Raw genomic sequence first — 27,962 nt, forward strand, 5'->3', positions numbered from 1 at the left:
CTTTTTTCAGCAATAAGGTGATTTAGGTCAATTCCAAAAGATATGTAATGGAGAGAGTTATTTGCATCCAGAAAGAGAATTATGGGGACAGATGTGAATCACAACATAGTATTTTCACCTTTTTTATTGTTGTATGCTTGCTTTTTTTTTCTTTCTCATTTTCCCCCTTTTTGATCTGATTTTTCTTGTGCAGAATAATAAATGTGGAAATATATATAGAAAAAATGCATATGTTTAACCTATATTGAATTATTTGCTATCTAGTGGAGAGGGTGGGGAGAAGTGAGGGAGAAAAATTTGGAACATAAGATTTTGCAAGGGTGAATGTTAAAATCTATCTTTGTATGTTTTGAAAATAAAAAGCTATTATTAAAAAATAAAAAGAAATAATAAAAAGAAATCTTATTCCTAGACTCCAACATGGCATTTGACAAAGTCAGTCATAATATCCCAGGGACCATGATAGATTGATGATAGTACTATAAGGGAATTTGGTACTAGATGAATGACTGAATCCAACAAAGAGTGATTAATAAATAAATGTCAACTGGGATGGAGGTCTCTAGTAGGCTGGCCCAGGAATTTGATCTTGGTCCTTTTCTATTAAATCAATCAGTGATTATGTATGTCTATGTATACACACCTATACATATACATATACATATGCATATACATATACATATATATATAATATTTGTAATGAATTCAAAGGGGGCATGGTTATCAAATTTGCAAATGACACGAAATGGGCTAGTTAAGAGGTTGAATGATAAAATCAGGATACAAAAGGATCTTGACAAGAGAGTATGATGAACTATTAAGATAAAATTCCAAGGTGGATATTAATTGTACAAGTACAAGATAAAGGAAGCATATCCATATGACAATTCATAAGAAAGAGATCCAGAGTGGCACAATGTTTAGAATTAAGGAAGCAACAGGTCATCAGTTCTCTACCTTGATCAGATCACATGTGGTATATAGTTTTTAGTTCTAACATCACACTTTAAAGATCTTGGCAAATTGGAGCCCTTCAAAAGGCGGGTAACCAAAATAGGGGAAAGGCTAAAGACCTTATCATATGGAAATCAATTCTAAACAAATTATAGTATAAATATGCAATTTAATACTATAAGAATGTCATAAGAAATAATGAAAGAGATGGTTGCAAAGATACCTGGGAAGATTTGTATGAACTGATAAGAGTGAAATGAGTGGAACCAGAACAATTTATACTATAAGAACAACATTATAACATGATCAGCTATGAAAGATTGAGGATTCTGATCAGCACAACAAACAACCAAGATTCCAGAAACATGCTACTCATTTCCTGCCAGAGAGGTGACAGACACCTATCTATTTCTGAGTGAGATACCTATTTTTAAAATATGGATAACATGGGGGATTTTTTTCTTGACTATCAATATTTATTGTAAGTGTTTTATTTTTATTTTTCAGAAAAGAAAGTGGTAAAGGGAGAAAATAAAATATTTTAAAAAAATAAAAACCAGGCCTACCCTGAAAAAAATTGTTCAAGGAATGGAGAGTTTTAGCCAGAAGAAGAGAAATTTTGGAAGCTAAACGACTTGATTACTGACTATAAATAAGGCTTAGACACATTCTTCCTGCTCCAGAGTAAATAACTAGGAAAAATGAGTCAACATTTCAGAGGTAGACTTCAATGAAAATGAAACCTTCCTCACAATTAGAACATTTCATCAGTGTAATGAAATCGCTGTCACAGACAGTGGATTACTTATGGCTAGAGGTCTTTGAAGGAGAAATTAAAGGACCATCCACTGGATATATTGAAGAAGTATTCTTTTTTAGTAATTAATCATACTGCTTGACCTCTGAGCACCTGTTATTCTGTGAGCACACAATCAGGACACAGGAAGTGTGAGGTCATAATTGTGAAAGTAGACCATCACCAATTTGGGGGTCAGAAGTCTTGGATTCAAATTCTAACTCTGCCAATTTTTACCTATTTGACTTTAGAAAAGGGCCCTAATTCAGGCAGCTGAGTGACATAGTGGATACAGTGCTGGGCTTGGGATGGAAAAAACTCATCTTCCTGAGTTCAAATCTAGCTTCAGACACTTATTAGGTGTGTGACCCTGAGCGAGTCAAAAATTTTCTCATCTGTAAATTTTCTCATCTGTACAAGGAGCTATTTTTGCCAAGAAAATGACAAATGAAGTCATGAAGAGTTAGCATTAAAACAACTGAACAACAACCAGAAAAGGCTCTTAATTCTGTCCCTAATTCTGTTTTCTTATCTGTAAAAGGAAGGAATTGGACTAGATGACTCCAATATCTTTCCAACTTTAGATCTATGGTTCTATCCTCAAACAGTATTAAGTTCCTATCAGGATATAAGTAATAAGCAATCAAATTATGAACAAGCATTTAAATGCTAGATAAGGTGTTAGGCCTTGGGGATTCCCACACACAAGTTGAAATAGTCTCTGCATTAAGGAGCATGTGTTCTATTAGGAGAAATGATATATACACATATAACTAAATATAAAATAGAAGTGGAAGGAAGGGAGTCACTAATATACTAGTTACTTGATGGGCACTTAACCTGGGCACTGAAGAAAAGTAGAGATTCTGTGCAGTTCTATCCCCAAAGATGAGAATGCTTGATACTGTGGTAGTTAGGTCATCATCTTTTATTTTAAGTAAGCTTGACCTAATTTTCTGAGAAAGTCTCATTTAACAAGTCTGTTAAATACTTTTGGCTAGAATGATTTAATTATATTTATAAGATACATGAAGTGTGCAGTCAGGATTTTGCCCTAGAGCAATTTGATTTATTTAGTATTTAGAGTAATATGATTTAAAATAATGACAAATAGTGGTAAATCTATATTTTTTTTTGTTTACTCGATGTTTAAAAGTAAGTGCATAATCAAAAATGTTTGTGGCAGTCCTTTGTGTAGTGGCTAGAAATTGGAAATTGAATAGATGCCCATCAAGTGGAGAATGGCTGGGTAAATTGTGGTACAAGAATGTTATGGAATATTATTGTTCTGTAAGAAATGACCAGCAGGATGAATACAGAGAGGCTTAGAGAGTCTTACATGAACTGATGCTAAGTGAAATGAGCAGAACCAGAAGATCATTATATTACCCAATTACTTTGTTCGTCCAGACCTGGGTCCTAAGATGTATAATGCTTATGGGTTAATCACGCCAGAAGACAGGAAGTATGGAACAACAAATCTTCATCTAGATATATCTGATGCCGCTAACATCATGATCTACGTGGGCATCCTGACGGGACAGCTCGATCAGGAAAACGAAGTACTTAAAACTATCCAAGATGGAGACTGTGATGAACTAACTGTCAAGAGGTTTATTGAAGGAAAAGAGAAACCAGGAGCTCTTTGGCACATTTTTGCTGCTAAAGACACAGAGAAGATCCGATCCTTCCTTAAGAAGGTCTCAGAAGAACAAGGACAAGAAAACCCTGCGGATCATGACCCTATTTTTCCCCAGGTTATTTTTACCTTCTGAATCCAATTTTTCTTGTGCAACAAGAGAACTGTTTAGTTCTGCACACATATATTGTTTCTAAGATATACTTTAACATGTATGAGACTGCCTGCCATCTAGGGAAGAGGGTGGAGGGAGGGAAGGAAAAAGCTGGAACAGAACTAAGTGCAAGGGACAATGTTGTAAAAATTACCCATGTATATGTTCTGTCAGTAAAAAGCTATAAGAAAAAAATAAAATGAAGTATTTTTTAAAAAATAAATACAAATTTAAGAATAATTTTACTTTTAAGGTATTTCTCTATTATCTAACAGTAAAGTAAGTATATAGCTACTTTCTACAAGCAATTTATTTAAGCATCAAAAATTAGAATCTTTGCCTTTATCTAATTTTATTTTTTTAGAATAATAAGAATGTAGATGACATTTCTTCATGCTATAGCAAATCAGCAATGAAGTATTAGAAACCAAATGAGATGGTTTCATTGTCAGTCATGACAGTAGATCATAATAAAAATACTAATAGATCTATATAATTTAAGAATTATCTGTTGTCTTCTTTTTTAATCCTTTGCAACTAGTGTTGGTCATAAGTTTCAATTATCTTTATACGATCCCACCAATGCTTACCGACAATATGAAAAAGTAAGATAATCAAGATGCTCCATGCAATAATGTTTCTTATTTTCTATAGGTATTCAAGAATTGATTTTCACCTATGAGATAGGAATAAGAAGATTGTTGTCAACAATTCTCAACAGCATAATGAATGATTGTGATAAATAACTTTGGCAAATATTTATCTCCCTTCACTTTATCTGAATATAAATTAGTATCAGTCAAAAAATCATCTCTGTTGATATATCAATAAATCTAAAACAATAATTGCATATGTATAAAAGACACCTGTTGGAAGAGAATCCTTAAGATTATTTTTACTATAATCAAATTAAATGCTCTTTTGTAATCAACACACAGGAGGTATCTTTCATTTTTTGTACTCTGATTAATTGGAAGGACTGTAAAGATTTGATAGAAAAGTATTTTGGTAGAAAAATCTGCATGATTGATTAGGAAAATGCAAATTAAAACAACTCTGAGGTACCTCATACCTATCGAATTGGCTAATATGATTGAAAAGGAAAATGATAAATGTTGGAGGAAATTGGAACATTAATGCATTGTCAGTGGAGTTGTGAACTGATCCAAATATTCTGGAGAGTAATTTGGAACTATGACCAAATAGCTATAAAACTGTGCTACCCTTTGATCCAGCAATAACACTCCTCAATCTGTATCTCAAAAAGGTCATAAAAAAGGGAAAAGGACCTATATGTACAAAAATTTTTATAGCAGCTGTTTTTGTGATAACAAAGAAGTGGAAATTAGGGAATGCCCATAAATTGGGGAATGGAGGTATATGAATGTAAAAATGGAATATTACTGTTCTATGAGAAATAATGAAAAGGTAGATTTCAAAAAAAAAAAAATACTTGGAAAGACTTAGATGGACTGATACTGAGGGAAGTGAACAGAACCATGAGGACATTTCTACACAGTAATGGCAGTATTATGAGATGATCATCAACAATACAATGATCCAAAACAATTCCAAAAGACTTGTGATGGAAAATGCTATCTACTTCCAGAGAAAGAATTATGGAGTCTGATTGCAGATTGAAGCACACAAATATATGTATAACCTATAATATGAGACTGATTTCTGTCTTGGGGAGGATGAGCAAAGGGAGGAAGGGAGAAAAATTTGGAACTCAAAATCTTACAAAAAAGAATGTTGAATACTATTTGTACATATAATTAGAAAAAAAAATTAATTCAAAAAAAGAAAAAAAGAAGAAAATCTATCTGTGTCCTTGTGTTTTGATCAAAGATATAGTAAGAAGAGTTTTGGGAGCCAAGATGATGAAGTAAGCAGTAAATTGCTGTAACTCTCCCATATTTACCTCCAAACCACCACAAAACAGTGCCCCAAAATAAATCCTGGAACAGCAGAACCAGCAAAATGATGGGGTGAAGCAATCTTTTAGTCCAGGAAATTTGAAGATCAGCAAGAAGAGTCTGTCTCCCTCGGACAAAAGGGAAATGCAGTGCAGGACAGGAAGTCAGCAGGAAGCCCCACCTCAGCAAACCAGTGAAAGATTCTGAGCTCCTTCACAATGGAGCAAACACCACCCGGACTGCACATGGGCCTCGGCATAGCCTAGGTAACTGATAAGACTCCAGCCCTGAGAATCACCATGTGTTTCAGTATGCCTCAGTGTAGTCCCAGCAAACAGGCAACCTCCAGTGACAAGACCTCCTTGTGCTTCAGCATATCCCTGGTCAAACAGGCAGTCTACAATGGCTAAACTGCCACATACTTCAGTGTGGCTCTGGGGAAATGCAGAAAAACTCCACCAGGGTTAATAATCACTTAGATACCAGCACTAAGACTCCAGCTCAGGAGAGAGAGAGAGAAAGAGAGAGAGAGAGAGAGAGAGAGAGAGAGAGGGGGGGGGGGGGGAGGGAGGGAGGGAGGGAGAGACAGAAAGACAGAGAAAATCTGACCATAGAAAGTTATTCTTGTGATAGGGAAGATCAAGACACAAACTCAGAAGAGCACAACAATGTCAAAACACCTAAGGGGAGCCTCCCTTCTCCCCCCCCCCAAAAAAAAAACCCAAGAAGTGCTTTCATTCCAGAAAGAACCCATGAAAGAGCTCAAAAGTGGCCAGAAAGAAACAATTCAAATATCAGGGAGCCACCATCAGGATTACAAAGAATTTAGCAGCTGCAACATTAAAGGATAGCAGGTCATGGAATATGATATTCTAGAAGGCAAATGAGCTGCGACTATAACCAAGAACCATTTATGTGGTAAAATTAAGCATACTTCAAGGGGGGAAATGATCATTCAGTGAAATAGAAGGATTTCAAGCTTTCATAGAAAGAAGACCAGAACTGAACAAAAAATTGATTTCCAATATCAAGACCCAAAAAAAGCCTTAAAAAAAAAAAAAGGGAAAAGAAAACAAGGGATTCAGTAGAGCTTATTTACATTCTTACATGGGAAGATTATGCTTGTAATTCTTAAAAATTGTACCACCATTCATATAGCAAGAAGGATTTTTACACTTGAACCTTACTCTCATCATTATTGATTCAAAGAAGGTATAAATACACACAATCAGTTGATTTTAGAAATTGATCTTATTTGACAGAAAAGTAGGAGAGGAAGAGATTAAGTAAAAGGGGGAAACATAAAAAAGGGCATTCTAAGGGAGGCCACAAACAGAAGCAAAACACTGTTGAGGAAGGAAATGGAGAGAGGAAAAATAGGATGGAAAAAAATACACAGATAGGTCATAACTGTGAATATGAATGGGATGAATGCTTTCATAAAATAGAGGCAGATAAGAGATTGGATCAAAAACTAGAATCCTACAATATATTGTTTACAAGAAATATACCTGAAGCAAAGAGATACACACTGAGTAAAGGTAAAGGACTGAAATATAATATATTATGATTCCATTGAAGTAAAAAAAAAAAAAAAAAAAAAAAAAAAACAGAAATAGCAATCCTAATCTTAGACAAAGCAAAAGCAAAAATGGAACTAATTAAAAGGGTTAAGTAAACTACATCTTGCTAAAAGGTTCCATAGATGATAAAATAATAGCAATATTAAACATATGCTACTTTAACATATTTAATATGTATTGGTCTGCCTTCCATCTGGGGGAGAGGTGGGGAAAGGAGGGGAAAAGTTGGAACAGAAGGTTTTACAAGGGTCAATGCTGAAAAATTACCCATGCATATATCTTGTAAATAAAAAGCTACAATAATGTTTTAAAATACTAAATATATGCTTACCAAGTGATATAGCATCAATTTCCTAAGGGAGAAATTAAGTGAGGTACAAATTACAAGTTCATGACCAAACAAGAGACATTATGAAATGTAAAAATAGATCATTTTGATTATGTTTAATTAAAAAGTTTTTACTCAAACAAAACCAATGCAACTATTAGAAGAAAAACAGAAAGCTAAGAAGCAATAGTTACAGCAAATGTCTCTATTAAAGACTTGATTTCTCAAATATAGAGAGAACTGAGTCAAATTTATATAACATACTATAAGCTATTGTCCAATTGATAAATGACCAAAGGATATGAATAGGTAGTTTTCAGATTAAGAAATCAAAGCTCTACAAAAGTATGGGAAGAAGTGCTCTAAATCGCTTTTGAATAGAGAAATGCAAATTAAAACAATTCTGAGGTTCCACCTCACAACTATCAGATTAACTAAGGTGACTAAAAAGGGAAAATTATAAATGTCTAAAAGGATGTTAGAAAATTTAAACACTGATATACTATGGAGTTGTGAATCAATCCAACCATTCTGGAGATCTATTTGGAACCATACCCAAAGTACAATCAAACTGCATCAAACTTAGTAGTGCTATTTCTGAGTCAAGAGGTATGAAAAAGAAAAGGACCTACATAGGCAAAAATATTTCTAGCAGGTCTTTTTGTGGGGGCAAAATATTGGAAATTGAGGGGATGTCTTTTAATTAGGGAATAGCTGAACAACCTGTGGTATAATAATGGAATAGAATACTATTGTGCAATAAGAAATGAATAGGCAAACTTTAGAAAAACCTGGAAAGACTTGTATAAACTGATGCAAAATGAAATGAGCAGAAAAACAGGAAAACATTGTCCATAGTATCAGCAATAACTATGAATGACTCCACTCTTCTCAACAACACAATGATTCAAAACAAGTACAAAGCATTCATGAAGGAAAACGCCATCCACATCCCAATTAAAAAAACTGATGAACTCTGAATGCATATTGGATCACACTTTTTCTTCACTTACTTTATTTTTTGTGTGTTTTTCCCTTTTGATCTGCTTCTTCTTTTACAACTGTGATTAATATAGAAATAAGTTTTACATGATAGCACATGTATAACTTGTATCAAATTGCCTACCATTTTAGAAGGAGGAGAGGGAAGGGAGGGAGGAAAACATTTTGAAACTCAAAATCTTGTAAAAATAAATAATAAAACTTGTTTGATGTATAATTGGGGGAAATAAAATGTTATTAAAATAATTTTTTAAAAAGCATAAAAATATACTAAGTACATGAATAGTGTGTTATCATAAGTATTTTGTAGAGAGTAAAAAGTAGGTATATTAATCAATAATGCGATATTTTCTGGGTCATTTTTACTTGGCAATAAATCTGTTACTTTTTCTATTTTTACAGAATCTTCCTTTCTGATATTCCTTGATAACCAGCCCCTAAGGGCCTTTAAAATTATGATACCTACAATATAGATTCCTTCTCTAAGTATTTTGTTAGATTCAGTTTTTTTCTGGCTTTTCCTTTGTAAGTGTTTTATTCATTGTTTTATATAGCATTTTGGACATTAGCCATTAAATTCCAAATGTAGCAGCCATTGTTATTAAGGATAAAAACTAATCACTATAAAAACCAAACCAACACTGAAAAACCATCCCAATTCATATTTATTTATTGCCTCCTATTTTCCTCTATAAATGTTATCCCCAAGATCCAGCTTTGTAGGGTATCACATTAAGCTTTCTAGAAACTCATTTTTCTCTCTATTGTTTTTTCTTTCTTATGAGATGTTCCTGCTTGCATTTCACTAGCCTATTCCATTGTTATGTGTCACAGATGAGTTTATTTTCTAAATTGCCATCTCTCTTGGCTGTTATATAGTCACTTGGCAAAAAAGACCTAACATTTGCTGGTGAAGATGATTTCTGGGCTCTTTTGACCTCTTTGTGGGAGTGGCGAAACTTCTCAAAGTAATGGTTGTGATTTAAATCAATATTTATCAAGTCAATTATCAAGTCCTGTCAATAGTACCTCCATAATATCTCTCTAACTGTGCTCTCTTGTTCTCTCACATAGGTTTAGTACTTCATTACCTCTTACCTGAATTATTTTATCAGCCTCCTGCCTCACTTCTCTCCAATCTTTCTTTCATACAACTGCCAAATTACTCTTTATAATGAAAAGCAACCATATGATTCCCCTGCTTAAAAACTTTCAGTTACGTCACATTATTGGCAGTATGGTAGACTAGCTTTTCTGTATGATTTCCCAACCAAAAATAAAAAAAAGAAAGGAAAATTTCTGTCAAACTGAATCAATTGCAGATGTAAATTATAGATGTTTCATGCATACTTTTTTTGAGAGCCAATTATTAACCATTTACAACACCCTTAGATATAATTCTAGTCCAATATGCCTTCATGAGAAGAGCAGAGCAGGTCAGAATTGTAGCCTCAGTTGCCAGTTCCCTTCAATGAAATTCTTCTTTAGAGACAGATAGATGAGACTCCAGATATATCTATATTTGTCTCCTATGAGGTCCATTCAGACAAACCCATATGGGTAACACAAAAAATGCAGAAGGAAAAAAATTTAAAAATAAAAATAAAAAACCTTAACACACTGACCAAATGCTGTATTAACTATGAGGGGAAATGATTGGGGAAAAAACCCTAAAACCTCAGAAAAATAAAATTTTCTTATTGTTGTTTATTATGAATCAGATAAAGATCTAAAACTGAATCCACAACATAAATAAATGTCACACAAAGATTATGAAATAACATTGGACAACTTAAAAATTGATTGTTTCCACTGTCATCAAACACAGAGAGTGCAAAAAAAAAAAAAACCCATAGATTTTTTCTTTCATTATCAAAAAGCAAAACAAAGCAAAAAAACCTAAGCAATGAAATTAATTCTCTTAAATTTTGTTAAGACAGTGGATCAAGCAGTCAAACAAAGAACACTGATCAAAAAATTGTAAAAATGATCTAAGCAAGGACTTTACAAGGACTTTACCTTTTTTATGTCATGCACTCCTTAGAAATTTAATGAATTCTATGCACACCTTTTCAGAATACTATTTTTAAATGCATAAAATACATAGAATTACTAAAGAAACCAGTTTTACTGAAATAGTTAACAAACTATTGAAATAGCAAATTTATAGATACCAGATTAAGAATCCCCAATCTAAGGATAGTAATAGAGCAAAGAAATGTGAAGGTCAAATAATTGAAATTAGGAAGACCTAAGTGATGAATCCTATTTCAGATAATTATTAGACATATGACTCCAGGAAAATTATTTGACCTGTATTTGCCTCAGTTTTCTCATCTAAAAAACAGAAGAAATAATAGCACATATCTCACAGTATTATTGTGAGAATCAAATAAAGAAACACTTATAAAACACTTTGAAAATCTTAAAGCACTATATATATATAATTGTCATTATTTAGAGATGGAAGAGATTTTAGAAGCTCATTCTGATATATTCCTTCCAAAATCAACTGCCCAATCCTCTACAATATCATCTGGCCATTATCAATTAATATCTTATCAATTAATATCTCCTCATTTACATTTCTCATTAGCATCCCATACTCATTTTAACATCAATTAGTTTTTATAAAGAGATATTTACTAGGAAGATAGAACAAGAACAGAAATTACAATGCTTTTCTCTTCAACATGTGGAGGTATTTTCATGTCATCTTAGTACCTGTGAATACTGGATTCAAACTTAAATGTGTTGCTACAAAGTATTTGCTCCCATCTAGTTCATGTCTGAATGTGGTACAGTCAATAAATAAATCCCTTCCTCTTAGAAGTCATGGATACATTGCTTTATTCGGTCATGCAGGTCAATCCTTGACAGGCAAACTCTGGCATAGACTCTCATCCTGGGACATTTTGTTCCCTTCATAAGACTTGGCTACTGGCAAATTCTAATATGGACTCTACTCTTTCAAAGTTCATAAGATCAGTGTTGTCCCCAATACTCCTTTGCTTAAGGACAGAAAAGAGTAGATCCAACAGAGATAGAATCAACATGTGCTCATGGCTTCCTAGCCAAAAACTGACCCATCCTACCCCATGTGGAAGATTAAAGCAGGTTATTTTTCTCACTTTCTATCCAAAAAAGGAAAGACTCCAATATGTTTAAATTGAGTTCTTTTATATGTTCTCTCAGTTTCAGCTCAGCAGCCAACCAAAAAGCACACAAGTGGACTGGAAACATTCACAGTATACTCCAAAATGGAGAACAAGTTTTCCATGAACATTCCTAGGACCAAACCTATTATAAAAGAGTTCTGTCCCTGTCACTGACCTAATGATCATGGTTAAGGCAGGGGATAGAACTGGACTTAATTATTCCCAATGCTGAGTAATTTCCAGAACATTTTTCTGCTTCCTTCAAAAACTCAAATATTTTAAGCAATAAATATTCTAAGCAGTAAGATATAGCAGAAATGCCTACTCCTCAAAAAATAAACAGAAATACATACATATACATATATACATGGGGAGAGGAGAGATAAAGATGTTATTTATACATGCTCTAATATAGAAAAGAGGGTATCTAATATAGAAGGGGGTATCAAACTCTGTTCCATAGTAATTTTATTTCTTATGATATTTATAGAATATTTACACAAGGAATGTGCAAAAGTGCCATCCATGAACAGAAGAATAGAATTCAGAGTACAATATAAGGGGAATAAAACTAAAGAGGAAGACATAATAAATGAAAAAATTTGAAAAAGAGTTCCACAAAAGAATGTTAGTTGTGCTAAGAGGTTCAGGAGAAGGATGAGAAGAAAGGATTTTGAACAACACATTTATAAGACATAGTTGTACATTGGGGTGAAGATAAATACATTTTAAGAAAGGAAAAAACAAAGCTTAGTAATTGTCTGATGACTTCAATTGAATCAAACCTGTATTTATTCTTTGAAAACTCATCTATCATGTTGGCTATTGATTTTATTTCTTCTCTATTCATGTTAATCTTTCTGACTTTACAAGTCTAATTCAAAGGAGGGAAAAAGCTATTGATCACATCATATCATTTGAAAAGACTTACAAAAACTTCTTTTCAGGAGTCAGAGTGAAAAGATTTAACTCAATTCCTTTTCAAAATATTATTGTATTAACCATAAAATATTTATCAGGGCCTTGAGAACATCATGTTAACCACTATGGCCAGCTTTTTTTTTTTTTTTTTTTTTGAACCAATGGAAATGACTTAATGGAATCCAGGAATTCCAGGTTAAATTCTACTACATTCAATGTTTAAGAGATGTTCTGTATGCAGTCAAGGTCTGCATTTTCTTACAATTTCCAAAATGCATGGTACCATGCTTCTTTCAGGGAGTCTTGAATTATCGTGAAGCAATTACAAAGAAAAACGAATTACCTTTTCGTCATTCTATCTATTCAGGGCCTTAGCAATAAGGACTGACAATGAGCTGACAATTATTTGCAATCTATTCTCAGTTAATTTCACCATAAATTGAACTTTAGGACTGCTGACAAATAAAATATATTATTCATCCAAAGCTGTTCTCTCTGGGGCTACAGATCTCTAATCTATTCTATTAGCATCCATGATCAAGCTAAGAAGTTGGGAATTGATTTATGTAATAGTTACCCTGCTACAATAACTAATTAGACAACTAATACTTCAGTGGTGCTTTGAAAAGGACCAGTTTTCACGGATATCTGATAAAAATATAGAATTCAAAAAAGAAAATTGTGACCCAAAGTTCCAGAGGTATACAAGCATATATTCCACTTACTTATTTTCATATGAGCACTTCACTCAGGCATCTCATTGTCTCTTAGATCCAACATTTTCTTTTTAGAGAAAAAAAGCTCAAAAAACCAACTCTTTTGCAATCAAGAGAAATGCCATGATTTTAAAATATCAAAGCCAGAAACATAATCATAAAAGATTAGAGCTGTAGGAGATATTAAGAATCACCAAATCCAAATCTTCGATTTGACAGAAGAAAATGATGTCAAGGAAGTTTGCTACCACTTACCTAGGCAACATTTCCATTTAACAGGAACTGTTAATATTTTGACCCAAAGAATTGAGTAATGTATATATTTCAGTTTTATGGAGGAAATATTTTTGTAGCATTCCTCCAAATTTCCCCATATAAGCAGTTTTCTGCTTTGTTTTTGCAAAAGGCTGACCCTTCTGTGTTTTTCCTATTTTACTATTTTTTTTTCTGATGATATTAACTGGGGTGAGCTTGATGGCACTGAATTATAAAGAAGCTTTTTTTGCTTCCCTAGAGCATTCTATGTGATAGAATGGATAGAGTGCCAGGCCTGGAAGACTCATCATCTTGAGTTCAAATCTGGCATCAGATGCTTTGCCAAGAAACCCCCAAATGGGATTATGAAGAATCATATGTGACTGAAATGATGGAACAGCAGAACCGTCCTATCCTCCAAGTTAGGTTTCCAGATTTTAAATCCTCTCCTGTTCGGTACCTTCTATCAGTTACATTAGAAGAAGCAGCCTCCCCTGTCAAATCCATGTTAAATTGCTCATCAAGGACCTGACATGGTTCTGGAATACTTGACCTTTGTATGAATCATCATCTGATGGATGAATACTTAATCATAGGACCCTATAGTATTCAAGCTGAAAGGGACATTAGAGATCACATAGTCATACAATTATAGAATGATTGAAAACTAAGAGATTTTTGGAAAACTAAGAGATCATTTAGCCTAACTCCTTTATTTTTTTCTTTTATATTTTACTAGGGAGAAATGACTTAACCACAAACTTAACATATAGTTAGTGGGTAAGTAGCAAGGATAACTAGTTCTTAGCTGATAATCTGCATTTCATTATACCAAATGTCATAATCTATACTAGTCTTTTCAAACAGCATAGCCAGAATAACTATTTTACTCCTTTCAAGAATTCTTTTTAAAAATTTTAAATTAATTTAGTCTAAATTCATTGGTGGGATGGTGATACTGTAGGATGACTCATAGTTAAATTCTTAGGTATATAATGAGGAGAAAATAGATGGAAACTATGAATAAATCTGATGGTGAAGAGTACAGGGGAAGAAATAAATAAATAGGAAAATAATGAGTCTACTAAAGCTTTTGGAGATCATATTTTGAGGCTAGTGGGCAGGAAAATTTTTCCATAGAATCACGTTAGGGCTAGTAAAGACCTCAGATGCTATCTAGTTCAACCCTCTCATTGAATAGATGAGGAAACTGAGGACCAGGGAGGCTAAGCGACTCACGATCCCACAAGTAGTAGGTGTGACTCAAGAGGCAATGTCCCATAGTCATACAATTGATAAGTTCCCCTCAAGACCTCCATTTGACAAAGTGCCCATGTCAGCCATGCTCACTTCTAACCCAGCTCAGTTCCTGATGCTCTGGACTATTAAAAAAAAATAAAAACCTCCTCCAATCCTTTAGCCTCCTCTTCTGAATCCTGTTTTCTTTCCCAGAACATCTATTTGAAGAAAAATCTTATCCATGTTGACTTCTGATCTGACTTAGTTCTTGACTTTTCTGACTTTCCTTCCACCTTTTTTCAGCTTCCTTTTATTGTTCTTTTTTCCCTACTAGTAAGAATCTTGAGAGTAAGAATTCTCTTTTGGTTTATACTTTACTTAAATTCCTAGTGCTTAGCACAGTGCCTGGCACATAATAAGCTCGTAATACCTGTTGCCCCTTATTATTTACATTTTCTTCATGAGGAATCATCATCTCTAAATATTTATTGATCATACATACCTATATTAATGCATAGTGTGTGCAGGACAGTATGTTGGATACCTGGTACATAAAGATTTAAAGATCCTACTCTCAAAGCACTTATTTTCTCCCTGAGAGATAGGAAAACTATATAAAAAGTGATTAGCAATTCAATATTACCCAAGTTAACTAGCAAATGAACAGGAGAGACAGTAGGTTAATTTCTCTTCCCTTCCCTCTTTCCCCACTTGCCCTTACAGAATGCCTGGGGAATTTAAGGAAGGCCTCATGGAGGAGGCAAAATTTTGTTGGAGGCTAGCACTCTTAATTGAAGTTCAATTTTAGAACCAAATGATGCACTTGTAAATCAACAAAAAATTTGATGGAAGAGGTTTTCTTTATCTTAACCCAGCATAGATATGCAGAAAGAATGCAGCTGTACTTACATTTAGGATTTGTAGATATGATTGATCAGCTGGGTGGTGTGGCAGGTAGAACACTAAGCCTGCAGCCACAGAAGTCAGTTCAAATCTAGCCACAGGCATTTACTATATGTATGACCCTAGCCAAGTCACTTAACCTGTTTGGCTTAATTTCTTCTTCTGTAAAATGGGAATAATAATAGCACCTACTTCCCAAGGTTGTAAGAATCAAGTAATATAAGACTTATAAACTGCTTAGCATAGTTCCCAATATATAGCAGGTGCTATATAAATGATAGTTATTATTATTGTCATCATCAGTATATTAAGTCTTCAATTTATAGTGACCCTCATGAGTCACTCTTTGAGACCAAGTCTCAAAGTGGCTAGGACTTCATTGAACCTCTAGATGACCAGGAAGTTACATCAAGAAAGATGAGGCTTACCAGATCTCTGGGGACAATTTTGTCTTCTTTTTGGTTAAAGCCTCCCCATGTTTTGGGTGGGAGCAAAGAAATTGCATCAGGGAAATGCTTGTCCTATCACAGCTTTGCACTAAGTCTTAAGGAGAAATGGAGCTTTGAGAAAAGGGCAGTGGTCATCTTAGGTAGAGAGAATATTGCAAGCAAACCATAAAATGCTCAGGGACAAATTAGTAGACAGTTTAGGGAGAGCAAAGTGGGAAAGCAGGTAATTTGGTAAGTGGAATAACTTTTGTTCAGAAAGCATGGATTTTAAGCCCTGGTCTATGACTAACTCTATGACCTTGGGCACCTAATTCTTTTATAAAACAAAGGATGTTCCTCTCAGTTTCTATGAGTGTAGAGACATAGAGAAGGTACAGATTATGTGTGGCATTAATTATTCCCACGCAATCTGGCCCACTGGCTTTATTTTGATTCTTTCAGTTCTAATGGAGAGGATTATACTTCTGTACCTTAATAGAGGAAGAAATGTAGGCTCTTTATTGGGAAATTGGCAGTTGATAGCTTTTGAAAAGGGTTTACATTTTTAAAATGTCATTAAATCATATAATTTAAAGTTAGAAGAGGCTTTAGGAATAATCTGATTTAACTGTCTTGTTTTACAGATGAAATTGCAATGCAGAATGTGCACTGACTTGTTCCAGGTAACATGTATAATAAGGGGTAGAATCAGAATTTGAGCCCATGCCAGTTGACTGAAAACAGAAACAGTCGTTTCCCTTTCTTTATATCCCCAGAGCTTAATATAACAAAAAACTATGTAAAATACAGTTATACACACAGACACACACACACACACACACACACACACACACATATTTATATGTCAAATATATAAACATAATTATATATATATAAAACAAATAATAAAAATTATATAATATACATGACATATAATGCATATCATAATAAATAATTACCTAGGCATTTAATAAATGTTTGTTGACTGACTGATTGAGTAATGATTGCATGAAGAACTTGAACTTTTCTCAGTTCCAACAAATGTGAACCATGTTCTATTTCCACTGCTAGAGGTCACCTAAAATAATAAATTATAGGATAGTCTGAAATTGACTCAGTTTTGACTATTTGACTATTTTGTTTTGCTATTTTGGGACTTGTAATCTGACCAAATATAAAATGTCCTCAAAATCTGAGTGCAGATGTATGCTATTAAAGCTTAAATACTCTGTATTTCTTCTAAAAGCAGTCATGTCAGTTTGCCACCTAGTGGCCATCTAATAAATAGCCAGATGTTAAAATATTTGCATTTTTTGCTACATTTATTCATAATCTTTGCAAGAAGTCTCTGACCTCATCTGATCCCCAAACTGAGGCTCTAAGAGGATATGTTATTTAAGATCACATGGGTTAGTATGGCAGAGAACCTAGGATTAGTGTTCTTTGGGCTATACCACTGTTTTGCACAGAAAGGGGAATACAGTATACATTGAGAAGACAATGGTCCAATCTGGCTAGGGCACAGGGAGTGTGCATTGGGAGAGGGTAGAGAGGTAATATGAGATAAGGCTTAGGTTCCACTATATTTAGTGGCAATGAGCCTTATAATAAGTTGATAATACATTCTGAATTTGGTACTTATTTTACCAAATGATGGTACTTAGATCTTAAGGAAGTTCGATGCTTAATCAAAGGTCATCTTGGGAAAGAATCAAGGCCACAACCCAAAGCTCTTCACAACTAGCGCTGTCTACCTGAAGCTTTATCAAACTTCAGGTAATACACTCCAATGGATAAATAAATGTTTCCATGATGTTGAATGAAACTCAGAAGGGAACAGAGGTTATGGAATGCCATTGGGTAGCCTTCCCCCATATTTTCCTACATGTACTCCAGGAGATTTCTTAGGAAAAAAAGGAATAATATTCATAATAACATACTGAGCTAATGGTCAAGTGTGGCTACAGGGAAGAGAGAAAAATGTACCTTTTCTCCTTTGTAAGAGGTGGGGAAATGTAGGTGTGATATTTTGTATAAACTATGGGACTACATTGGCATATTCATTTTACTGAACTGCCTTTCTCCCCCACCCATTTTTTTAATTCTTTGTTACAAAAAAATAGCTTGTTGGATAAGGGGGGAAAAGGCATATTCAAGAATGAAGCTAATATAAAAACAAAAGATAGCAATAAAAATTGACTTTAAAAAGAACATGATTCACTTTTTTCGCTTTTGGGACAAAAGAGTTGTGTTGGAACCCCTCAATTTAGGGAATCAGGCTGTAGAATAAGTCTAAGACTCAGGTCCTCAAACTACGGCCCGCAGGCCAGATTTGGCAGCTGAGGACGTTTATTCCCCTCACCTAGGACTATGAAGTTTCTTTATTTAAAGGCCCACAAAACAAAGTTTTTGTTTTTACTATAGTCTGACCCTCCAACAGTCTGAGGGACAGTGAACTGATCCCCTATTTAAAAAGTTTGAGGACCCCTGGACTCTAAGTCCAGGCCTAAATACTCAGGCCTAGTTCAGCAAAATTAATATACTTAGCTTCAGTGGACCATACAGAGTTTGCGAAGCATAATCTTTAGCAGGGAGTAAAAGGAAAAGAAGTGAGCCTGGGATCTACAGATAGGAAATGATAGAACTGGACCTTTTTGCATTTATTTTCCTTTGTTTTCCCTTTTCAGAAACTGAGGCAAACACGATTAAGTAACTTGCTTAGGGTCACACAGCTACTAAGTGTCTAAGGCCAGATTTGAACTTATAAAGATGAATCTGAAAAGTAATCATATTGAAAATTCTACATCACTATATACTTGGGACATATACAATATTCACTGATGGTAATAAGAGGGCTTTTATAACCATATTGCAGGACAATTAAACACAAACCAAATGATGAGCAGATTGGTTTCAGAAAGGCCTGGAAAAACTTACATGAACTGATATTGAGTGAAGTGAGCAAAACAAAGAGAAAATAGTACACAGTAACATCAAGATTGTGTGATGATCAACTATGATGGACTTGGCTTTTTTCAACAATGAAGTGATTCCAAGGTAATTCCAATAGACTTGTAATAAAAAGTGCCATCCACATCCAGAAAGAGAACTATGGAGACTGAATATAGATGAAAGCATAGAATTTAAATCTTTTGTTGTTGTTGTTTATTTGGTTGGGTTTTTTTTTCTTGTATTTTTTTTCCCTTTTGATCTGATTTTTTTTTTTTTTTTTTGCACAGCATGATGAATATAGAAATGTTAGAAGAATTGTATATATTTAAACTATATCAGATTGCTTGCTGCCAGGAAGGGGGGAGGAGAGAGAGGAAAATTTGGAAAACAAGATTTTGCAATGGTGAATGTAGAAAACTATCTTTGCATGTATTTCGAAAAATTTTAAAAAAACTATTTTTAAAAATATCAGAAACCCCCAAAAAACATTAAATACAAGCCATTTTTATTCTTGAAAATTGCAAAGTGTATCAATTTAAGTTATTTATTGAATAAAGGAGGAGATAATCTCTTTTGTGGAGAAGAAAATCAAAGCAGTGATTCTGGGAAAAAATGAAAAGAAATGAAGAAGGACAGTGTATTTGGAGTATGTGTTCTGCTCTTTAGCTTCTACCTGGCCATTTATGCTCTTTGCCTAACCAAGAATGTGATTTATTCTGCATCTTCCTCTCTCAATCCTCCAGCTAAATTCCCCTAATCCTTTGAGATCTAGCCTTAATCCCACCTCCTAGCTCAGGTATAACTACATTGCTCTAGAGTCAGGAAGACATGAACTCAAATCTGGACTCAAACACTTACTAGTTGTGTGATTCTAGGCAAGTCACTTTGATTCCCTTGTCCCAGGTTTCTTAACTATAAAAGCATTTACTTCCTATGGTTGTTGTGATATAATTGTAAAGTACTTAGCACTATGCCTGGCATGTTATAAGCACCATATATATATTAGCTACTTTTATTTGAGTCCTCATAGACCTCCCTTTCCTCTGAAGTTCTTAATTCTCACCTAATACTGCAGGGTGCTAATTAATTAGATGTTGTTTTTGTTTTGTTCATAAGTGTCTTATGTATATTACAGTTTCGTATTTCTAACTATATCATCAACTTGTTGAAGATGGGAACTGAGTCTTATATTTTTGTATCTATAGCCCCTTTAAATACTTTTTGTTGTCATTTTCAGTCCTATCTGACTCTTCATGACTTCCTTTGGAGCTTTTTGGGTAAAGATACTGTAGTAGTTTGTCATTTTCTTTTTTGGATTATTTTACAGATAAAGAAACTGAGGCAAACAGGATTAAATGACTTGCCAAGGATCACATAACTAGTGTTTGAGGCAATGTGAAATTACAAAAATGAGTCTGAATCGTAGTCATATTGAAAATTCTACATCACCACATACTTGAGACATATACAATATTCACTGATGGTGATTAAAGGGCTGTCATAGCCATATTGCAGGACAATCAGTTCGTATTTCTAAGAAGGACAAGAAAATGACTACATTATATTTCTCTAGGCTTAATCCAGAGAAAGAGGTTATTATTGCCTGATGCTTTGAAAAAATGTGCCATTATTAAAAGTATGTGCTTTTATGGAGATAATAGAGACCTGCTCTAGAAAAATCATGTTGGTAGCCAAATAGGATGAATTAGAGTTAGAAGCGCCTTGAGATAGAGAAACCAATTAGGAGTGAATTACAATAGTTCCAGTGAGAGATAATGAGGACTTGTACTGTGTAGTAGCTGTGTTAGTAGAAGAGGTAGCATATAGAAGAGATGAAGCAAAAGTAGAAACACTAAGGCTTGTCAATAGACTAGATATGGAGTGAATGTGAGAGAAAAGTCAGGATATCACTGAATTGAGAGCCTGAGTAACAGGGAGGATGGAAATACTTGTCCTTGACAGTGACAAAGTTGGGAAGAAAGGAAAATTTGGGAAAAAAGAGAATGAATTTTCTTTTGGACATGCTGAATTTTGAAGATGTGTGTCTGGAGTTCACAAGAGACATGAGCACCAAATATATGTATCTCAGAATTACCCGCATAGAGGTGATTCTTAAACTCAAGGGAGTTGATGAGATCAAGTGCTATAGTGATATAGTGATGTGATATAGTATAAGATAGTGATATAGTAAAAGGTAGAAGAGAGCATAGGATAAAGCTTTGAGGGATATTCTTAGTTGGTGTGCAGACAAAGATGAAAAACCAACAAGGAGACTGAAGAAAGGTTGGATAGGTTGGCAAAAAAAAAAAAAAAAAAAAAAAGGAAAAAACTAAAAAACAAACAAAAAATCCCAAAAACTAAAGAAGGAAAGAAATATTAATTAAATGCCTACTATGTACTAGGCACTGTGCTAAACGCTTTACAAATATTTCCTTTAATCATCACAACAACCCTGTAAGATGCTAGTGTAATCCTAGTGCTAGTGTAATTGAAAAAATGGCAGACAGGGGTTAAATAATTGATGTAGGATAGCACAGCTCATACATATTTGAGACTGGATTTGAACTCAGATCACCCTAATTGGAGGCTCAGTAACACCTTATCACCTCCAGGAGGAAGTGATCAATATTTTCAAAGGCTATAGAAAGGTCAAGAAAGCTATTAGAAAGAAGAAAAAAAGGCCATTCGATAGGAGATCATTAGTAACTTTGGAGAGGGCAATTGCAGTTGAATGATGAGGTCAGAAGCCAAACTGCACAAGATTCAGAAGCAAATGAGAAGAGAGGAAGTGGCAGCACCATTTGTAGATAGCTTTCTCAAATTTAGCCTGGAAGGGGAAGAGCTATGGTGCAATAACTAGGAGGATCACAAGAGAGTTTTTTTTTTTTTTTTTTAAGGATGAGATATGATACTATTTGTAAAGAGCAGGGAAAGAGCCAGTAGACAGAGAGGGATTGAATATTAGAGAATGAGCATGATAATGGGGAGTAATTTTGCTAGAGAAAATATCAAGGATTTGCATTGTAGTATACCTATCTGCACATCTAGCACCAAAAATATTGTATTCTCTGAAACATAGCAGGTTCTTAATAATTGCTTCTTGATTTATTAAGGGTATCCAGCAAATATTTACCATGGATGCCAATAAGATGCAGTAGAGAGGGCCCTGAATTGGGAATAAAATGGATTCTAATATGGCCTGGGCCACTAACTAGCTAAGACTCCTGCGATTTTCAATAGACTCCATTTATAAAATGGGAAGGTTGTATGTATAGATCTTTCCCCCCTTTTTTTCTTTGATTTCTTTGGAGTTTATATCTAGTAATGGTATTGCAAATCTGCACATTACCCTAAAAAGCAGAGATATCACCTTGCTGACAAAGATCCACATGGTCAAAGTTATATAATGTATGGCTGTGGAAGTTGTATTATAAGGAAAGTTGAGTACCACAAAATCTACACTTCCAAATTGTGGTGCTGGAGAAGACTTTTGAGAATCCCTTGGACAGTAAGGACAAGCAATATCAGTTATTATTTTTAAAACTTAATTCAGGTTATTCAAATACTTTGGCTACATAATGAGAAGAATGGACTCGTTAGAAAAGATCCTGATAACTGGGAAAGATTGAAGGCAAAAAGAAAAGGGACAGCAAGGGATGAGATGGATAGATAATGTTATGGAAACAGTAAATATGAACTTGGTCAGATTTAGAGACAGGGAAAGACAGAAAGGCCTGGAATTCTATAATCCACACACACACACACACACACACACACACACACACACACACACATATAGTCCATATGGACATGGTAGAACAACAATGGTATGGTTTAAGATTGTTTAAAGGATATACACAGTCTAATGACTTTTGGGGGCATGGTTCTAAATTGCTTTCTAGAAGGGCTGGGCTAATTCACAGCTCCAGCATACTGCATTATTGTAAATGTTTTCCCATAGATACTGTTAACTTTTATCATGTTTCTTTTTTGCCAACTTTGCCAATCTGATGGATGTGAAGTGGAACCTCAGAGTTGCTTGAATTTGCATTTCTCTAATTATAAGTCAATTCTTTTATTTTACAGATGAGAAACCTAATTTCCCTTCCAGCTCTAAACTCCCAAGATTCCCAAAGCCTTGGAGGAGAGAACTTCTTATGATCTTAGGCTCAGCTTGGACTAAAGGAGCTAAGTGTAAAGAAGTGAAAGGGACAAATAAGATAGGAGGGATGCTCAGGGAATTATCTCTTTCTTGACAACCATGCTGTTCCTGATAAGAACAGATAGAATGTATTTCACTTTCTAGAATTCCTCTGCCATAATAGCATGGTTTTGTGCCAAGAAAATGGAAAAATTGGCACAGTCATTAACTGATGTTCTTTTGGAGACTGTATTCTCATCTAGAAACTAAATCTGTCCATTTATCTACATGTCAGCTTGTAACCCAACAACACACATTATAAATGTAAACAGGACAAAACATCCTAAATATATTGATGCCGACTTTTCTGGTGTTCCCTATTCATGTGGAAGTTCTTAGGTAAAGCAAGTAGTAAAAATGGGAAGGAGATAACAGTAGCGATCTATTATTTTAACGTTTACAAGATCTTTTTCTTAAAATCCCTTCAAGCAAACAGTACGAGAATTGTTATTTTCATTTTACACATAAGGAAACCAAGATACAGGACAGCCTCGTTTCTTAAGAACACTAGACTTGGAGTCAGAAAGCTCTACCCGGTCAGTGCAACTTTTGGCCTACACTTCAGCGCTTTTTTTTTTTCTTACATTTATAACAAAGGGGTCAGAACTAGATAAGCATCGATTTAGAACAAGAAGGGGCACGTGGGGGCTCACTGGGTCCAACTTCTTCATTTTGCAGACAAGGAAATTAAAACCTAGAGAAATAAAGTGATTTGTCCTCTCCCCCGGCGGCAAAATTAGAATTTGAACTTGGATCTCCTGATTCCAACATACTTTCTATGGCAGCACATTTCTAGCATTAGGAGTCTAGCGCACGTACAAATCACTTATCATAGTCGGCATTGGAAGCCAAGCCTTGTCTCCAACCTCCCCCCCATTAAAAATGCTTCGCTGGCAGGTGAACATGTAGTCTTATTTGCAAAGGGGCAGGAGGGAGGGCGCGCTTGCTTTTCCAGGCAGTTGCTCTCTAGAACCAGGAAAGCGACCCACTCCAGCAAATCCTTCCTAGCTGGCTCCGCTGACACTTTTCGAACCTGAACTCGATGCCCGATGTTCGCTCCCGGCAGCCTCGGAAACCCGGGACGGAGCGCGTACTCCGGGCTGGGGCAGGCGCCTGTGCGCATGTGCAGGCCGGGGCAGGCGGCGAGGAGGTTTGGCTGGAGGCGGAGGAAGTTTTCTCTTTGCACTCCACCCCGGTAGCAGCTCCGAACAAGGGACGACTTCCTCTGGTGGTTCCCCGCCTCGGCTCTGCTGCAGCCGCCTGTCCCGACCTGGGTGGGTGGGCCATGGAGCTCCCCCAGGGGCAGGAGTCCCAGGCTCCGCAGGAGGTATGGAATGGGTCCCCTTCCTGTTAGGAACCCTTCGGGGACTAGGTTTCCTGGGTGTGCCCCAGAGAGGGTGTGTGTGAGTGGGGAGGGGGGCCCCATCCTGCGCTCATCCCCATACCCAGGTGTGTCTGCAAGTCGGGGAGAGGACGTTGGGGAGCCGGAGAGAGAAGCGGGAGGGGCGTGCGTCCTGAGCCCCCTCCCCTCCTGGCTGCCCAGCCACCGGGTTTTCTCCAAGCCTCTCGGGCCCCGGGAATGGTCCGGAGCGGGCTCTGGGATCCGCTGGATGCCCAGGGCAGTCACGGCACCAGTCCTAACCACTATCAAGCTTGTGAATGGTGCCGGAACCTTGCCTGCCCGTCTCTCTGCCTGCCGGCTCGCGTCCTTCTCTCAGGACCCGAGGCTCCTTCCCTTTATCTGCGATCACGAGACTTGCAACTTAGTCCTCTGGGTGATTTGGGTTTAATGATTGTGCAAGGGGTGACCTTGCCAGATCGCTGGTCTTTCTTCTCCGCTCCCGCTGCCTCTGTCTGACAGGGGGTGTGTCAGCCTGCCCTTCACCTTAGCAGATCAGAAAAACCCAGATTTCCTGCTGGTGCTAGTGACCGGGTGGGGAGTTTGGCTTCCCATCTGTCGTGGGGTTGTCATGGAAAGCATCTCCGGTGCCTATGGGCTAGACCCAGGCACTAGGTAGAGAGATTGGGAAGTGGGTCTGGAGAATGCTGAAAACTATTGGAGTAATTTGGGAGGAGAGGCAAGAAGTTCGTTAATGGATACTTTATTTCTGAGATTTGGAGCCTTGTTGATACAGGGCTTTCTCTTGGAGGGGATGTTGATAAGCGAAGCGGCTAAGTTTCTGTTCCAGTAAGTTTCCTGTTGCAAGTCGACACTGAGAAAAAGCAGACTTGACTTAGTGCCTTTATTCAGCCAGTCAGTCAATAAACATAAGTGCCAGGCTAAGATCTGGGGATATAAAGAAAAGCAAAAGTCCTTGCTGTCAGTGAGCTTACAGTGTAATGGATAAAATAACATGCAAACTACCATGTTCAAACAAGCTATGCAAAACTATGTAAATTGGAAGTAATCAATGGAGGGAAGGCACTAGAATTATAGAAGCTCTTTTTATAGAAGGTGGAATTTTAACTGGAATTTTTAGGACAAGAAGCAAAGAAAAGGAGGAAGAGCAGTTCAGGCTTGAGGGACTGCCAGTGAAAATATCTAGAATTGGGAGATGGAGTGTCACTGAAATGAAGGTGGGGCAGCCAGTTTGTAAAGGACTTTGAATACCAGAGATTTTACTTGGAATGTGAGGGAGGCTCAAGTTTATTAAGAGTTATGGTGGGGGAAGGGATTGGTGGAAGTGTCAGACTTGTACTTTAGGAAGATCACTTTGATGGCTGAGTGGTGAATATATTGAAGTGGGGAGAGATTTAGAGCAGGAAGACAATCAGCAAGCCTTCTATTTCTTGAGGTGATGATTGGTATTTTTGGAAGCAAAGCTGACTTAGTAAGAGATCTGGCATAAGCACAGTGGCAAATGCTTTTCCTCATCATCTTCAAGGTAGTGCTAACATAAAAATAATTATGTGCAAGCAAAGTATATACAGGATAACTCAGAGATAATCAACAGGAAAAAAAAAACAAAAGGTTTGGGAAAGAATTCTTTTAGAAGGCAGGATTTTTGCTGGAACTTGGAGAGAGCCAGGAAGTAGAAATGAAGAAGGAAAGAATTCTAAAAATGGAGGACAGTCAATGAACATTAATGCCTTCAATTTTCATTTCAACTTATGATAATTTCTAAATGCTCAATCAGTTTTTAGTCTGCCTCTCTGCTTTCTGTTTTGGTGTAAGCTGGAGAAATGTAAACCCATTTTGATTCTTTCATGAATCTGTGATTTTATTTATGGAGTCATTTTCTCTTATTGTATCTGTGTTGTCTTATCTGTAAAATGAGGACGTGGTATTAGATGACTTCTAAAATTCTTTCCAGCTCTCAGTAATTTCCCCTCAGACAGTATGGATTGTAAATCATCCTTCTCATTTTGTAAAAAATTCTTTTTTGTATATCTTTGTATGGGTTCCCATAAAACCCAAAAACTGAGCATTGGTAATTCCATATTCTCACTACCTGATAGGGTCACCTCTTTTCCTGTCATATATTTCTCTGATTATATCTTTTCTTCCCCCATCTGTTGTACAATTCCCCTATGGTAATCTGCTGCAATTCATTCAAGCCTTTCTGTCCATTACCCTTGTAGTGGTCTAATACTTTAATTCTTTGAAAATTGTTATCCCATATTTTATAGCTATAAAGATCTCTAGAAGAATATTGGTACAAAAAAAAAAAAAGATTGGTTTGTGTTTTAGGGAGAAACTTGGGGAAGAAAAGGAGCCATTAAAAACTAAATCATTTCCAAAAATTCAGTCCATCTTACTCTCCTGCTCTTACTCTATTTGTTCATTTGACGTATTTATTCAAGACATGCATTGATGAACCAGAACTATTGATTGTTCTAGTCACATATCAGACCATGGACAGTAGACATTCTTCATCCAGTAGGTTTTTTTCCCATGTAGAGAGTTAGACTAAGCTTTGCTGAGTGATTATGACTCTCATTGTGGAAATTTTGCATTGATCCAGGCATTAACACCATCTGTAAACCCTTGTGTTGGAAGATATCGGCAAGTAGGGGGACTCCCTCTTGATTTGGACTCTACAGTGGCTGTCCATCATGTCAGTGACAAATGCCTTTTCTAGTATATACATATTTGCTAACAGAGCATGTTAAAATCGAGGTGGTAGTGAATTTAATTAGAGAAACTGAGCTTGAATCCTCACTCTGCTCTGTGTGACTTTGGCCAAGTATACTTCTCAATTTTTGTCATCTCTAAAATGGAAGTGATGGAGTGCATGGCTTATAAGATTCCTTCCAGCTCTAAATCTGTGATCCTGTGATTCCTGCTGTAAGCCTCAATGAATATATATTATGCAATTTTTAAAAAGTGAAAAGCTTTTAAGATTTTTATCTTGTGCATTAGAGAAAAGTTTTTTGGGAGAAAAATCTTTAAAGTAGCATTGTCAATAAATCTTAAGTAAAGTGAAAGCTTACTTTCTCTGTACCTGTTAGTCAGTTTTGTGATTGGAGTAATAAGACCCAGTTTAGCATATCATTTGTCACTGTCTGTTACTTTTCATATCATCATTGCAGATGCTTTCAACATGTAGGTGAGGAAAATACAGATTTTTCTTCCTAAAAGATTTTGTGGAGCAGTCACACAGATTATTAGTGATATTTTCTTAGATACCTGTTTTTGGTTTTGATTTTTTTTTTTTTTTTTGTAATGAGTTCTGATTCCCCCTGCCCTCCCATTTCTTTGATAGCCTTCCTTCTTTCACATATCTTGATAATTTGTCCCCCTAGACCAAAGGCAGCAAGGTATGCGAACATTGCATCTGCAATATTCCTGCTGTCTGGACCAGATTAAAATG

The 27,962-nt window shown here is 35.8% G+C and overlaps 2 protein-coding genes across 3 annotated transcripts in view; both read left to right on the forward strand.

The window, feature by feature from the left end:
* Window positions 1-420: 420 nt before the first annotated feature.
* LOC127557236 (lysine-specific demethylase 3A-like) lies at window positions 421-4,212 on the forward strand. Its single transcript, XM_051990629.1, has 3 exons — window positions 421-435; window positions 3,118-3,507; window positions 4,198-4,212. The coding sequence occupies exons 1-3, from the start codon at window positions 421-423 to the stop codon at window positions 4,210-4,212; spliced, it is 420 nt and encodes a 139-aa protein (XP_051846589.1).
* A 19,516-nt stretch (window positions 4,213-23,728) lies between these two features.
* CCDC93 (coiled-coil domain containing 93) overlaps window positions 23,729-27,962 on the forward strand; it is a 120,390-nt gene continuing 116,156 nt past the window's right edge. The window contains exon 1 of one of the 2 annotated variants that reach the window (XM_051985761.1): window positions 23,729-24,475. In XM_051985761.1, coding sequence (XP_051841721.1) covers window positions 24,191-24,475 — 285 coding nt within the window. In that variant the 5' untranslated portion in view covers window positions 23,729-24,190. The remainder of the gene's footprint in view (window positions 24,476-27,962) is intronic. The other variant, XM_051985762.1, reaches the window with a different exon arrangement.

The sequence above is a fragment of the Antechinus flavipes genome, chromosome 3 (genome assembly GCF_016432865.1).
Source record: "Antechinus flavipes isolate AdamAnt ecotype Samford, QLD, Australia chromosome 3, AdamAnt_v2, whole genome shotgun sequence".
Classification (NCBI taxonomy): Eukaryota; Metazoa; Chordata; class Mammalia; order Dasyuromorphia; family Dasyuridae; genus Antechinus; species Antechinus flavipes.